General features: G+C 48.4%; 1 protein-coding gene across 2 annotated transcripts in view; it reads right to left on the bottom strand.

Moving 5' to 3' along the window:
• Positions 1–16,456, bottom strand: part of tmem132e (transmembrane protein 132E) — a 306,684-nt gene that overhangs the window by 12,590 nt on the left and 277,638 nt on the right. For both annotated transcript variants that reach the window (XM_035626576.2, XM_035626574.2), the window contains exons 6-7: positions 15,931–16,136; positions 7,890–8,169 (exon numbers count right to left, since the gene is read on the bottom strand). In XM_035626576.2, the coding sequence (XP_035482469.2) occupies positions 7,890–8,169; positions 15,931–16,136 (486 nt within the window). The remainder of the gene's footprint in view (positions 1–7,889; positions 8,170–15,930; positions 16,137–16,456) is intronic.

Genomic DNA, 16,456 nt, shown 5'->3' with positions numbered 1-16,456 from the left:
TCATCACGCGACGGCGGATGTTGTTGATGCGTCTGTCGCGGTGAAACTACACATTTCCGAAGATGAACTAGAAAAACCTCAGCGGCTCCATCAGCATGTTTCAGTGTTTCACCACCGTGTGACATCAGATGTTATGATTCATATGTAACAGTCACTGACATGATGACGTGCGTCTCTTCTGGATCATATTCATACTCTTCTACTTCTACTACTTCTACTTCGGATTGAATCGTTTACGTCCGTGCGATGACGCGTCACGTTGAATATCGCTGCCGCACTGAATTGTGGGGCGTCTGTATCTCCTTACTCTCACATAGGAAGCTCCAGTGAACCCTTTGCTAAAGGACATAGGGAAGGAAACATTGAAGCTCCTTTCCTGTGTCCTTTAGAGAATCTGAACAGCTCTTATCACGGCTGCTGATCAAATACTTCCGGGTCACGTCAAGATTTAGGAAACTTCCTGAGCCACTTTGACAATTCGACTTCACCCAGGCACTCCCGCATTGGCTTCATTTTCCAGACCCGGTGACTACGTCCGCTTTTATTTACAGTCAATGCCGCAATCATCACACTAAAAACAAATTTTCTAGCCTCAAACAGCCCTTTGGAATTGGGAGGACCGGTTCAAATATCCCCGCAGTGTAGACGTGACCTCACGACAACGGTTTGAATCTAAAACTTTGTCCAAACAACCATGTAAAGACACTAACACACACACACACACACACACACACACTGTGTTCATGCAAAGCCCCGAGGCCCGACAGTAAATGGATGCATAAATAAACTCTAAAGATTTCACGAGGACTGCTCAGTTGCGTGGTGAATCACCGTCACTACAGGAGCTTTTACTGCTTCCAACTAAAGCATTTGCATTAAACTCGGTCGTGGACATTTTTTTTATTTCAAGACTATTTTAACAGGCGTGTTGATAGAGGTGGACGTTACAAGTCAGTTTACTGACAGTGACAAAGAGGTGAAGGTTGCGTCCTGAGCAAAGTCGGCTTCATTGTAAAAAGAAAGACCACGTCTCTGCATAAATCCCTCTGAGGTCGGGGCGAGGACACTGAAAACTGCTCACAATCGATTTTCTGCTGTTTCTACGCTGCTTTCGGCCGCGGCTGGTATTTTCACAGGCCAATTAAAGTGTCTTAAAAAAAAAAAAAATCAACACAATCATAATCAATATTGGCGACTTTGTACAAATGTCAAAACATGACTCAACCACATTGTACATTGATTGTATGAGCCGGAAAAAAAAAATGTAATCAGAAACCGATGTCGTTCGGCATTAGGTTTCTGGACACGTATATTTTGTGGGACTTTATTCCTCAGCTGCCATGCACCCAAATTTGTATGGATATTTAAGACAAAAACATACTTACATATCAGGTGCTGCAGTGCAAGTTTGGAATCAATGTTTCAACCTCCCTCTACTATTTTTGTAGCTCGAGGTCGGCACACGTGGCCCTTCAAAAATCACATGAACCCATTTTATGTTTTATGTACTCAACTGTATCTTCTTTTCCCCAAATCTACCTGAACACAACTGTTTTTTTTTCAAATTAAACAGAAACAACTTCAATGTCATTCAGTAAAGCACATACTGTCGCCATGTCCCCTCAAAACCCATCAAGCCGCACCAAATTGCACACACTCACAGATATCACGATATACGAAAAATGAGGAAAATGTAGGAAAAACATCATATCTTTTAAATGTTGAAGAAAGTGATTTCCTTGAACCCTAACCCTATATTTTAATGGGTTCTTTCTTGGCCCATGTCCCATCCATCCAACCAACCAACAAACCAACCAATCTACCAACCAATGTATCTGCGAACCAATGAACCAACAACAAACCAACGAATCAATCAACCAACCTAGCTACCAACCAACCAACCAACTAACCAAACAACCAAGCCACCTACCTACCAACCAACCAACGAATCAACCAACGAATCAACCAACAAATCAACCAACCAACCAACCAACCAACGAATCAACCAACCAACCAAGAAACCAACCAACTAACCTAGCTACCAACCAACCAACCAACCAACCAACCAGTGAATCAACCAACCAACAATCAACCAAGTAACTAACTAACCTACCTACCTACCAACCAACAAACAAATCTACCAACCAACAAACGAATCAACCAACCAACCAACAAGCGGTAGGGGTAAAAAACATAACCTCCTAGGTAGAGGTAATTATAAACACATAATTGAAACATGGAATAATGTATGTATGCTTTAAATCAATAAAAAGCCAAGCACACATTTTGGAACGAGAGATATATTTAAATATGGCTCACGGCACTTCTCGCCCACGGTAGCCAAAATATAAAAGGAGGCCTCGAATGTGTTGGAAGAAGACTTTGAAAGCCAATTATTCATGATCCATTTCTTCATATTACATGTTCAAAGGGAGCAGGAGAAAGCAGATTGCTATATCAAAGTGCAGCGATGTTAAATTGGGACATCACCTGCTCCGGTCTGGACTCTTTTGACTTCATCATTAAACAGTAACAGGCAGCTCTTGCTTTTTCTGTGAACCTCCGTTGGTCGAAGTTCTATAGTTCTAATGTGGTGCAGCGACGGGATCGCCCCGGCAGAGATGTCGAATGTGGTCCGAGGCTGAATCATTGAAGTAAACGTGGTGGAACGGTCCCACCTCATTTAAGTCCCGTGACGATTGTCAGTCAGTCAGTCAGTCAGACCCCCCCAAAAAAGAGGCGTCTTCACTTCAAGTTCCCCAGACGTGAGGAAAAAGGCTTTCGAGTGAGAATTAAAAGCAAGAAAACGTGAATTGGCATGAGACATTCCTCATTTAAAGCCGCTCTATAATGCACTGCACATTAATATGAGCTGTGGCACCTGCGATTACAAAGGTATCTTCGTGGTCACACCATGTAACACCACGTCGACTCGTCTCGATTCACAAAAAGGTCAGCGTCTCTCAGACATACGTCTCCCATTCAAATTCAGACACGGTCTCTCTCTCGAGTCTGATCTGGCATTTCTCAGGTGCCGATGAAGGAAACTCAACATTTTATTGAGGTTTGCGTTTAGTCAAGGTGATCTTAGGGTTTTTGGTCAGTGACAAATTATGTTTTGACGCTGACAATAGTTGAGTTGCAGGACGTGACTTTGGATGGTTTTGCTGTTCAAGCAAGTCGAACCTGTCGGCTTTATTAATCGGCACAAATATGACATGCTTCGGTCGGGATCACGGAACGATTAGTCAGTCTGCAGTCTTCTGTTTTTAAAATGATACGATCGGGGGGGGAAAAAACTGCTGGCACTTGCAGAGTGAAATTAATACACTTTTGTCATTTCATTAACAATGAAAAACTCAGGAGACCAGATTTTCTCCCTGACTGCAATCAATCTCTGATGTCGGTGATATATCCCAGGGTGTGTTTGCTGATGAAGTGCAGCAATTTGGTTGTCACCATTTGCAGTTACTGATTTCCTAAATTTCCAACAATGTCTGAGGGAAAACCCCCCCAGGACCCTGAGGAACATGTTGAGTGAGACCTGTGTGGGTGCTTTTGATGGTTGTGATAACATCTGTGTATTTGGTGGATAAAAAGAAAGAGATCTCGACTCGGCAGATGTAGAAGTATTCTACTTCTCTCTAGTCGGCTCGGAGGGGTTCATGCACAGTTGATGCCCCTGTAGCGTAGTGTCTCCAACGTGGATATGAGCCTCACACAAATGTGATGACGAATTCTACATCACGTGTCCCCCTAGCAGAACCTGGAAGTTACTTCGGCAGACGGGATATTGTGGTTGGACTGTTTTCTGGTCAATTGTTGGAGACATTGTGATTGTTAAACATCGGTGAACCGTGGTACCTCTAGCAGAAGGATCTAGTCCTTGACACCAACTGCAGACAAGGAGACTGATCAGAATGTCCTGAAGGACGCGAAGTGAACGTCCGAACCAAATGTCAGGGCAAAGAGTCCGTGCAGTTGTTCGAGACGTTTCGCTCAAAACAAACGGGATCAATAAAACGGATCAGGGTCCATCCTCTTGTGAGCGCCAATGTCCGCACAAAATTTCCTTGCCATTCCCCCGCCGGCAATATTTTAGTCCGGACCCAGAGTATTGGACAATCCCGCCCCCCAGGGGCGTCCAACCAGCGGGCATTCCAATTGTGTCAAATGTACTTTATCTAAAAATCTCACTTTTTACACATATTAGTATTATTTTCTCCACATGTCTGAGATGAATTACTGAAGCATGGCTACGTCTGGAGTAACCAATGATGAATGGGAGGGGGGGTGGTGGTGGCTGTAGTCGTGCCGCTCCCTCAGAGAGGAGGGGGTGAAGCGAGGAGGAGGTGAAGCGAGGCGGGAAAGTAGTTACACTTTACATGTTCTCCATCTGCCCGACGCGTGGCACCAAGACGGGAACAGTGACGAGTCCCTGTCGGCGGATTGACACCGAACCGGCAGAGTTTTTGTCTCCTCTCGAACACCAGCGGGGCGCTCGCCCGTGCCAGTGCACATTACTTGCGTGGAATTACATTAGCTCCTCCCGAACACACTGCGCTGTACGTCTTCTCCGGCCTTGCGCGCAGATAAATCACACTTCTTAGTTTTTTTCCGCACGGCGAAACGGAATATCGGTCGGAAGACTTAACTTTGTGCAGCGGATTATACTGTAGCAGGAGGACACCCGAGGAGAATGAGTCACCTCTGAGGCAAGAAAGTCACGCATGTGCATCTCATTTAGGGGGTCCGTTCGAAGGAAACCCCCCGGCCATCCATTTTCAGTCTTTGCATTGCAAACTGTGCACTATCTCACCAAAGACGATAATGAGGGCGATTTAAACATTCGACCTTCGTTGTGCCCTATTACAGGTTAAAAAGTACAAAGTCAAGTGCATGTAAATCAATAAATCAATAAATAAATAAAAGTTGAGCAGCAGCGAGAACATTTCATTCCCACTGATGGAGACACTGTAGATTTCACATTCAATGTCTGAGCGTTATCGGGAGGCTGGCGGGGGAAAAGAACTGCACCAAACAGAATGTGACGTTACGTAAAGCAAACACACGGAAAGCACTTGAAATTCAAACTGCAGGGACCGCAAGAAACTGTCTCTCCTCGCAGTCCGCCGAGACCGCCGTAAGTGAGAAGACGCAGAAGAGGGTGGTTTTCATCTTTGTTTTTTAGGAAATGTACACGCGCACGCACACGCACACACACACACACACACACACACACACACACACACACTCACACACACGCGCATTCTTGTCGGCGACGGATCAATTCAGTCCGTTTTTGCGTCTAAATGCGAGCGACCCCGAGCCTCCGTCTCGTGGCGACGACGGGCCGTTTCCCGTTTCGCTCTGCATCAGAGCGCGAGGTCCCGGGACGGCGGTTGAGGTGCGCGTGTGACTCGGGATACGGTTGCATAAAGTGATGCGCTCATCGCATGTACCTCCAGCTACACATCCTGTATGTGTTTACAGAGAGAGAGAGGGAGAGAGTTTATACATATTTAATATCAGAGCCGTGCCTGCATATACCTGAATATTTCAGCACATGGACGATTTGGATGCTTTTTCGCGGCGTGCAGAGGAACGTGGACATGTCAATGCATTTCATAATCGCCTCGCAATCATATCTACTGTATATGTCTCCCTATTTCAAACAATACATACAGATTCTATTGACACAGTTTGACCATGATATACACACAGAGTCAATGAATGAATTATATAAGTGAGACGTTCCCATGTTGTGGGTGGAATCTCACAACGCAAGAGTAATTTTTTCTTCTTCTGTGGGATTAAATATTCTGTAGATTAGATCAGATTGTGGCTCCATTCGTCTGCACAATAATCTCTGCTCCGAGGACGAACGGTGATTTTCCGTCCAATCGAGCTCTGCTTGTTTCCACTTTGACAAGCAGCTGTTGTTCGGTAATCCTCGGGATTAAACTCGGTGGATTCTTGGAAAATCCCAGGTGTACAAACCCGTAACCCGTAGCCATCTTCGTGGTTTCGCCTCGTTAACCTGAGATAATTTCCCCCCTTTTTTTTTTTTTTGACGTCGAACAGACCTGAGGAATGAATCCAAGCAATAATCATCAGCCAACGGACAAAAGCTCTCCTCCTTTTTCCTTTCATTCGTATTCATGAGCCGCCGGACAATTTGAACCAATCTCCCAAGGATTCAAAAGACCAACCCGAGTTCTCGGACGGACCATTGTTGAGAGATATATACGTACTGCTCATTTTGGGGGAAAATCAGCATAACAATTCCACCGTTCATTGCAAAGTGCGGTCTGAGCGGCAGCTCTCAGCCAATTCGTAATTGGAGTTTTTTTCCCCCTTTCTTTTTTCGGAAGCCACTCGTCATTCGCGTGGAGATTAAAGTTGAATATAGTCCGTGGCGGCAGTTGTCTACCTCTCAGAGGCACTAGGGGTCGGCGGTGGACCACCTGCTAAGTCCGTCAAATTGTATTTGCATGGATTTCCTTATATTCTGCAAAGTCATCGTGCCGATTCCCTGCCACGTCACCCTAACCCAAACCAACGGCCTTACCTTTACAAGCTTATCAACCGATGCGTTTAAAGCCTGAGATATCAGGAGGCGGGGAAAGTATTTGCGGCGTGCCGCCTGTCGCCACTAGAGGCGCTACTTTTGGGTGAACAGTCGCCGCTGGTCGTTTCTACCACATCAGACACAGTTCGTTGCATGAGTTGGAGGACGTGGCGACATCCGAAACATGTTAACTCGCCATGTGGGCGACACGTCCTTCCACCGCTCTGACACATCCCAACCGAACATTGGAGGGAATCGTACAGAACCCGAACCTCTGGGTCGGAGGGCGGCTTCATGTTTTTTCTGACAGGCTTTTTGAAGGGAGCCATTCATTAATGTACTTATGTATGTATTTATAGATCGCTGCGATCCGACATCCCCCATCGGTTTTGAGTGATCCAACGAGCCCGTTGTCCGCACGCCAGTCCATCTTTTAGAGTCCATGAGAAATGAAAACCATACCCTTATTTATTTATTTGCCCATCACAAATCGCAGTGAGTCGGCGTGGCGCGTTACGTTCGGCGGCAGATTGGCGAATGATTATTCACGGCCTTCGGCAGATCGCGAATGATTCATCGCTCATTTAAAGTGATGAACGGCCGACTTATATCTTTTCCTCCCCGTTTCTCCATCATCTGACACATCCATCAGGCGCACTATTCCTTCTCGACCTCCTGACAGGCTTGAAAAAAAGTTAAAATAAAAACGGGATCTCTCACGGTGATCAAGAGTCTCGCCGAGCGTTACAGTCGCCTCCGTTCCCGTAAAAGTGACCAGTGAAGCGTCTGTAAATCACTCCCCGCCGGGAGTCGTAACCTTTTTTTTTTTTGCCGCTCCCTATTATAAGGACTTCTGAGCGTGTCTGGGCTGATGTGTTTATAAGCTCCTTGCGTCGAGGAATATTGGACATCAGCGAGACCGGGAGGCTTTTGCTTGCCGGTGGACGAAGGATGAAGGGAATCAGGAAGAGGATATTCATTTCCCAACGTTAATCATAGCAAATATGCACCGCCCCAAGGTATTTGCAGGAGGAGCCTGACAGGACAAGGAACACAAGCAATCAAACCAACAAGACAGGTCCTTTGAACAAACCCCCAGAGTTAACCAACGTTATTCGGAAACTGCAACCGTCCATCGCGGCTCATCGACCGTCGTCTTCTTCCGCGCGCAGACTTTCCGGGAGCGTGCGTCTCTTGAGGACAATCTGGATAAACTCTTCGCCCGCGTCGCCTGGACTGCCTGTGGCGTCACGCCGGTCGGCGGAAGACAAGATCGCTTCTCACTCAGATGCACCAGTCGTTTTCATCCGGTACGTACCTTCAGCACGCTGGACCCCAGCTCCAGGCCCACCAGGACGGTCCGGTCCACCAGCTCCGCTATCCGGGGGTCGGCCACCTTCAGCGAGTCCTGCACCAGGTCGGTGACGTCCACCTGCCAGTCGGGCCCGAGCATGGTGATGACCTGGTCGGTCCCCTCGCTGGACGTGGTGTGGAACTGGGTCAGCACCTTGACCAGGGCCCGCTGGTACTGCAGCGTGCAGCCCCGGCTCACCCGCCGCTCGTCGTCCTCGTCGTCGGCGTCGCTGTCTCTGGTGCTCCTTGTGGGCGTAGACACAAAAAAAGGGGGGGGGGGAGAAATATGATGTAAGTAGAGAATGACGATGCATTAAGAAATCGCAAATGCAGGAGCAGTGTTCTCCGAAAGCAACGGACGCGGTTGGTACCAAACCCAACCCCAGAGGTTTGGCTGCATGGAACTGGGCTCTTTGGAGAGATGAGAAGCCACTGATCAAATCACCAACTATAACTTCTCACTACTTTTAATCCGGCAGATTAACGATGCCTCTATGATTCTGCGTCTCAATTTGTGCCTCCTGTTTTTTTCTTTTAAAGGGTCCCTCGCTCATTTTTGTAATTTGACATCATCACTCAGGATGAGGAAGCCTGGCGCGACTCCGCGCGACTCCATCACATTATCTATTGTAGTGGCGAGTGGGGGGGGGGGGGGGACGTCCTCCGTGCCAGCAGGGGAGGGGATAAGCAGAGAAAAAGTTTTGGACCGGTGCCCTTCTTATTTCACAGGAGCCCTGCGGGGCAGCGGGGTTAAACTTGCCAGGTGCCCCCCCCCCCCCCCGTCGAGCACAATCTGCTCCACGGCAAGATGTACGAGTTACCCAGCTTCCCTCGGCAGGCCTGACAGTCCGCCAGTTGCTCCTCCGCTCGTCTACTCAATCTGTGCTTTGACTTCAACCGCTCAAACGACTTGGGATTCAGGGGGGGGGGGCATCGCGCCCACTGGATCGAGGAATGCGTCCGATTTCTCAGGCGGAGCGCTCTCACGTCCTTTCTCACCCACCTGATGGATTAGATTTTTTTTTTTGAGATTTATTTGCGACGCTGCAAACTGCATGTGAGTCAGAAGAACTGCGAATAGCAACACCCCCCCCCCCCCCCCCCGCCCCCCTTTACTTTGGCAAACAAGCCGTTTGCAGGTCCAGTAATCTTGCATATGTTTCAAATGCAGCGAAAAAGTACATTTACTCATATTTGTACTTTACTTGAGTATTGTTTTTTCTTTGTGGAAACTTTTTTACTTTGACTCCACTCCATTTCCACGAAGGCCCTTCGTTACTCGTTAGTCGGGGGATCTATTTTTTTCCCCCCTTCTTTCCCAAAATGCAAAACTCCATAAACTTCATCCGTGGCCGTGCCTTAGTTCGATGTTTGAAATTTCTCATGGCGATGTACTTTAACTCAAGTAATAATTTGACTGAGACCAACCGGGGCCTTTCTGTGTGGAGTTTGCATGTTCTCCCCGTGTGTGCGTGGGTTCTCTCCGGGTTCTCCGTCTTCCTCCCACAGTCCAGAGACATGCAGAATGGAGTCAGGTTCATTGGAGACTCTGAAGTGACCGTGGGTGTGAATGTGAGAGTGAATGGTTGTCCGTCTCTGTATGTGGCCCTGTGATAGGCTGGAGACCTGTCCAGGGTGAACCCCGCCTCTCGCCCAATGTCAGCTGGGATTGGCTCCGCCCCCCCGCGACCCTTAAATGGATGAAGCGGTAGACGATGGATGGATGAATAATTTGACTGGGCAGCGTTCACTTTTATTGGAGGACCATTTGACCGGGAGTATCCGCACTTTTACTCGGAGTTGGGTACTTTGTCTGAGCATCTCTCACACATTAACTCACAGATTGGGAAGATTCGGGGGAAAAGTTATCGACACTCTGCACTGTCGTATGTTTGGTCCACTCCGGAGTCCAATTTTGGAAAATGATCACAAAATAAGGACGACAGGAGGAAATGTGAGACACAATAACACTCGTCAAAACAGTGATGAAAATATTAAAACTCCACAAACGGGCCGTGAGCAGCGCATCGCTTACGAAAACAACGAGGCTTTGGGTATTTCTGTACTCGTGCATTTTCTCCATCTGTTTGAGTTTATTTTTTTGTTTTTCGAGCGCTGTCTGGTTTCCTCCCACACTCCAAACACAAGTTTTTTGGGGAACTGGTGTGAAGTTGAAAGGCTGTCGTGTTCCTACGTGTGTGTGTGTGTGCGTGCGCGCGTGTGTGTGTGTGTGTGTGTGTGCGTGTGATGCGGAGCCCTTGCGATAGCAGCAACCTGTCCGCGATGCGTCGCACCGAGGCGGGATCCAGCCCCCCAACAACCCCGCCACGGCGATAAGCAGATGCATAAATATTTGATGGGGTGGATGATTCATTAAAAGGAAAATGTTGCACAGCAGCAGTCAAACATTATTGGAAGGAGGACTGAGTCAATAAAACGTTCCCCGTCCCCCCTTTTATGTGACGCTTACAAGCGTCTCGCATACCTGACGGATTGTTTAAATTCAGATGGTCAGTTTAGGAACGTCGTTAGGAAATCAAAAAAAGAAATAACAGGCAGAAGAATCTCATTTCACCACGACGTCGTCCTGCAGATATTTCAGATCAAATTCGACTCTTTTTATAAAGTCATCCGCGGCTCGGGAGGAGTTTTTTTTTATATAAAATATGAATGCGTAACCCCCCGATGATGTCAACAGGGTCATCCCAGCTTGGACTTTAAATCCATAGCGGAGAGTCCAGTGTTTCACTCTAGATTTGTGGGATTTTTTGAAATATGAGGCGGACGACGCGGTAGCTGGCAGGACGAGCGGAAAAAAAATAAAATCAATCAGGATTTATTAGGGTATATTAGGGGGGGGGACATCGTGATATGGTGGCTTGTGATGCATTTGATGATTTCAATCCGTCTCTCCGGTGAGTCCAACAACTCCACGGACTTTTGGGAAACTGGAAGTGAAAAAAACGGATGCTGCTAATGATGCGCTTTTCCTCTCCAGCTCTCGTCAGATCTGTGGATCACTGGATCTCGTCCAGACCTTTTTTCTTCTGCGTGTCGATGTGTGTGTGTGTGAGTGATTGCATTTGTGTGTGTGTGTGTGTGTGTGTGTGAGAGTGTGTGATAGTGTGTGTGAGCGTGTGTATGTGTGTGAGTGTGTGTGTGTGAGTGTGAGAGAGTGTGTGTGTGTGTGTGTGTGTGTGTGAGTGTGAGAGAGTGTGAGTGAGAGAGTGTGTGTGTGTGTGTGTGTGTGTGAGAGAGTGTGTGTGTCTGTGTGTGTGTGTGTGTGTGTGAGTGTGAGAGAGTGTGTGTGTGTGTGTGTGTGTGTGAGTGTGAGAGAGTGTGTGTGTGTGTGTGTGTGTGTGTGTGTGAGTGAGAGAGTGTGTGTGTGTGTGTGTGTGTGTGCGCTGAGGGACTGACAGTGCGGCTCCAGGACGCGGAAGCTGCTGTTGTACTTAGAGAGTAGGCGAGTTTAGCTCCGCATCAGACGCCGGGCGACACTCGCTGACTCGCTCAGTAAGAAGGGCAGGACACAGAGCCGACGAGACAGTCCCCTCTCCGTCTCCGTCAAAAGACTTTTGCAACTCCTGGCTCAGGTCAGCCAAAGTTTACCGTCCACGAGTTCTGTACCTGGGAAAAAAGAAGCTTGATATGTTTTCTCCCCCCGGAATATTGTCTGTTCTCATTAGAGTCTCTGAAATAACTGTACAAGCGGAGGCTTCGGTGCGCGCGGTGGGCTGCCCGCCCGATTACGCTCCCCTTCCAAATTTTCAGAGCATGTTGCCAGATAATGCAGCCAGTGAGCAATTCCGCCGCCGCGTCGCGAAGGGCCCACTGCGGGGCCAGGAGGCCGCCGCCGCTGCTGCCTTCGCCGCCGCCGCCCATGACGGCTCCGACTGTGACACTTTGCAGAAGTGAGAGAAGGTGGGACGGAGGGGGGCGGCGAGAGAGGGGAAAGTAACAGAGTTAAGAGGGAGGCGAGGGAGAGACGGAGAGGGAGGTCAGAGGTCGTTTGGAGGAGAGTCGGAGCCAATGAGAGTGAGGGATGGTCGGAGCGAGGACCAATGAGCTTTGAGGTGTCATTTCCGGTGCATTGTTAAAAAACGTCTTCGAATTCGTCATCGCTGCACTTTAAAAATGACAAAGACGACAAACATCGGGACAAAGAAAGAGCTCTGGTCATTTCAGGCCAGACATATTGTTAGAGCGGGCCAAACTCAAAAAGACCATTTCTGGTTGAAATCCCGTCACCGCGTGACTGGTCGCTCCCTCGCTCGGCGCCGCGCAACAGAAATGTTGCCGGGCCCCAAACGTTGCGGCCGTTGGCAGTCGTCTTGTTTTGCCAGTGGCACACGTCTCCGTTCCTGATCCCTCCTTAAAAAAATTTGGTTGAATTGATTCTCCAACAAGCCAAAATGTGATACGTGATATTTCGAATGCCGATTCAGAAATCAATGGGTAAAAGTGGAGTGGTACGTGGCATCAACGTTATTCGCGATGAGTAAGATAAGCCCAAAAAAAACAAAAACCCTACAATATTAAATATATAAACTCGAGCTGCAACAGTAGAAATCAAGTACTAAATTAATCGCCAACTATTTTGATAATTGATTAATCTGTTTGAGTAGTTCTTATGAAAAAAAGGTGAAGATTCTCTGATTTCAGCTTCATGAATGTGAAGGCCGGGGGGGGGGGGGGGGGGGGGGGGCATGAGGGGCGGCAGTCAACAGAACGTCCCCTGGGGAAGCTGCGATAACACGGTCAGCATTTTAAAACCGCCCTGGGCTGCCGCTACATGCGAAGATGTTTGTTCCGGAGCCACAAAACCAGACAGGAAATGTCCAAGATGTGCCCGCGTGTCCACCTCCAAGGTCAAGGACGGAGAAATGTCAAGCCTCGACTTTTATGTCAACGAGGGGCGAGGAGTCTCGGAGCAAGTGCGGCGAGTCGAGGAAACGTCCAGACATTTCTATGGCAACAGAGCGATCTCCATCTTCTAAAAGAGGGCCACTGACTCGTCTGGAGGTCGGTCGGCGCGCGAGCAGCCTTTTTTTTCTTCTTCTTTTTTTTCTCCCGTTGACTTTTATTTGTTATTTATTTTCATTTTCCCGTGAAAGGAAATGTCTGCCGATGCAGACGAGCGGCAGCTCTGAGCTACACAGCAATTACACCGAGGCCACCAATTAAAGTGGTAATTACTTTTGGTGGTTAAAAGATATTCCATATTTCATCTTTCAAATACAACCACGTCTGAGACGCTGCTGCGGATGAGGAGCAGGCAACAGGAAAACACAGAGCATGCATGAAAAAAAAAAAAATCCAAAATCTACTGAACGACGACGAAAAAAATAGACAAATATCCATGAATTATTATTGAAAATTTCAAAAGACATGATCAAACTTTTTTTGCATCCGCCGCCGTTGAATGGTTTCTCTGTTGGACTGTGAACGCAGTCACCGGGTGCGGAGTGCCTGAAGCCTGTGTTCTCTGGAATCACCAGCAGAGGGCGACTCCACTTTGTTGTTTCCATAGAGGTCGATGAGAACATGACTCCGCTTCTCACTTGATTCCTGTCACGTCAGTAAAACATTTTCACGAGGAGTTTGTGGTTCGCGCTCTCGGCTCGAGCGCAACGTTCATTTTGTAAATTGCGGTTTCATTTGGAGTCAAATAGACGATACAGCGCCGTAGCGTGGATACGCAGTGATGGACAGCTGGTAACGTCCAACGGGCGACGTCGCGACGGGTTGCCGTGTCCCGTCCTTCCACCAACTTTCAGGAAACTTTGCTCTGTAGATTTTGCAAAATCTTGCAGACAAACCGACCAACAAACAACCAAACAAAACAAAACATAACATAACCCTCCTTCGTGGGTATCAGCATCATTTACAGTCTGCATGCGGCACCGTCGATAAAGACGAGAGACGTCTCTGTCTGCGCTTTCCTGACGCGCCCACGAAATGCAAAGTACAGAAAATGACTCTGGGCGCATCCAAATGACAGTACGCAGGAAATGGCTGCCTCGCCGAGAAGAAATTCCTCGGGCCCGGCTGCGCGGCGGCAGCCCCCCGTAATAGCCCACGAGGGGTCCTTGATTATTGTTTCCATGGCGGCACGAGGGGAAGGTGTGCGCATGGAAAATGAGTTGGGAGGAATTGTGAAGATATGTAAATAAGGAAAAGCAAACTCTAGGAAAAAAAAAAGGAAAAAAAAAACACGTCAATTTGTTTCGAAGCAACTATTGATATTCAGGGAAGAGTTTGCAAAAAACACAAAATAATATCGTTATATGAAAATTATACGTTGTGGAACCGACGGGCAAAACCCCGGGGCGCCCGGTAAACACCGGAAAAAAACACTGTTCATGAAATAACGAGCGCGAGGGGAAAAAAAGCTCACAAATGCGATTGAGGCAACTACATGATCCCTCATCTGTGGGGTCTCCTCCGAGGGGCTGCGTCTTTCCACAAAAGGAAAAGACAAAGAATAACAAATGAACGGCACCGAAGTGGGGATTTAAGACGCTTTTTTTTTTTTGTTGCTTCGTCCAAATAATATACCTCTACGGCACATTATGGCTCTGAAGGGGGGACCTGTGAAACGCGAGGTGTTTTTGTCCCAAGCTCGTTTTCGAAAATGCTCATTCGAAATACCTCCATCCTTCAAAACATGCCATTTGTATTCAGGTCGGGTAGAAATGGATTTAGTCGGTGATGATGTTCACCAGCAACGGCGACGGCAGCCGCCCGGCGTCAGCGTTAATGCTCCCATTAAACATTTCCTCAATGAAGGGTTGGCGGGGGGGGGGGGGAGACAGGAAAGCTCTAATATTCTAATGAGCCCCCGGTTCCTTAACCTGAGACCACATTTCTCATCTAGGGGTCCCGTCGCCAAACAACCCCGGTCTCCCACCGGTGCCATTTTCTCCCACGTCTTTCGAGGTGATATCTTTCCAAGGCTTGTGGGACACACACACACACACACACACACACACACACACACACACACACACACACACCTCATTTGCTTTTGTTTTCATCGCCACGCCTGCTGGATTCCCCTCTATAATACTGACATGAGGACCGCATGAGACACGGACGCACCAGCGTCCTGAGACCGGTTCGCACCAGAGAGCCCCTCGTTTCGCTGGGAACGTCTCCGGTCCAATTAGAGGCCAAACAAGCACACGACACACAACAGATCCTGCAGGACAGAATGGAATGCGTCTTTGAGTCTGCAATGTTTCCCTGAAACTTCTGCACTGGGCTGAATGATTCCGCCGGTTACCGTGTGCAAATAAGGCCCTCCAGGATGTATCCCGCTGCAGCCAATGGCTTTTGTTCTGTTTTACCACACGTTAGCTCCGCAGTCCTCACAGGTTCTGTGTAGTACACAGTAGAGAATATAGCGGACGTTGTTTCCATGACATTGGGCCTCATTTAGTTTGTCAGTGTGTCAGAAATGTCACCGTGTTCCACCGATGGTTGCGTTACCTGTGAGAAATGCTATTATCTGTGTTCCCGTCCTGGCAACGGCGAAACATTGACATCTGACAGAGTTAAAAAAAAACAACATCCCACAACCAGTCACTAGAAGTCCGGCGATTAGACAGGTCGTAAACCAGATTGTTTATTACCGGCGAGCACGATACCCCCCCCTCAATGTCGTGGAAAAGTGTTCGCACGACGCTTTCGGAACGGAAGGTCAAAGGTGAAATACGAAGTGTGCCGCGAGGAACAGATTGGGTCATAATTTTTGGCTTCGCCTTTGTCTTTGTTTGCTAAATAAATCGGCGCCAGTCGGGGGGGGAATTGTTTACAACCCGTCTGCTCGTCCGACAGCTCGTGTTTCTCTCCCTCCCTCCCCGACGTCTTGTAGAGATGTCGAAAAATGTCGGCCGCTACCTGGGCGAGGACGGCGCTATTAATTCCAGACGGCTGCGACGGCGGCCCAAAAGCTGAGAAAGAACAATGGGGATGACGGGATGACACCCGAACGGAAGCCTCACCTGCGGTCGGGCAGGATGGGGACCCTCCAGCCCTTGATGAAGCTGAGGTTGTCGTCGGAGAGCTCCACCTGCAGCGGGAGCTTGGGGACCCAGACCGTCAGCTCCAGCGGCGCGCTCAGGTGCTCGTAGCTGAAGATGACCCTGGCGCTCATGGAGCCCCGCGTCTCCTTACCGTTGACGAACACGTAGTCGCAATTCATGGACACCTGAGGAGAGATCGGGGTCAGAAGTCAGAGACCATCTATATGGTAATGGGTGGCGGCGGTCGGACGGAGGATCTCCGGGGTGACGCGCGGCGGATTTACGGCGCGGCGTGGAGGCAGGCTGCCACTTCCACAATTCATCACGGAGCAACTTTCAAGGTTGACACTTGATCTTTTTTCTTTTTTTTTTTCTTTTTATGGAGTTGAATGTGATGCGAAAGTTCACGGCGCATAAACCATGTCGGCCAATACTTTTGTTCGCCTCAAAGGGAGCGCTTCGTCCGAAAATTATGAACAAAAGGAGAAGAATTAATATGGAGTTT

The sequence above is a fragment of the Scophthalmus maximus genome, chromosome 2 (genome assembly GCF_022379125.1).
Source record: "Scophthalmus maximus strain ysfricsl-2021 chromosome 2, ASM2237912v1, whole genome shotgun sequence".
NCBI lineage: Eukaryota > Metazoa > Chordata > Actinopteri > Pleuronectiformes > Scophthalmidae > Scophthalmus > Scophthalmus maximus.
The sequence above is the reverse complement of the archived record's forward strand: the minus strand, read 5'-3'. Positions and strand labels throughout refer to the sequence as shown.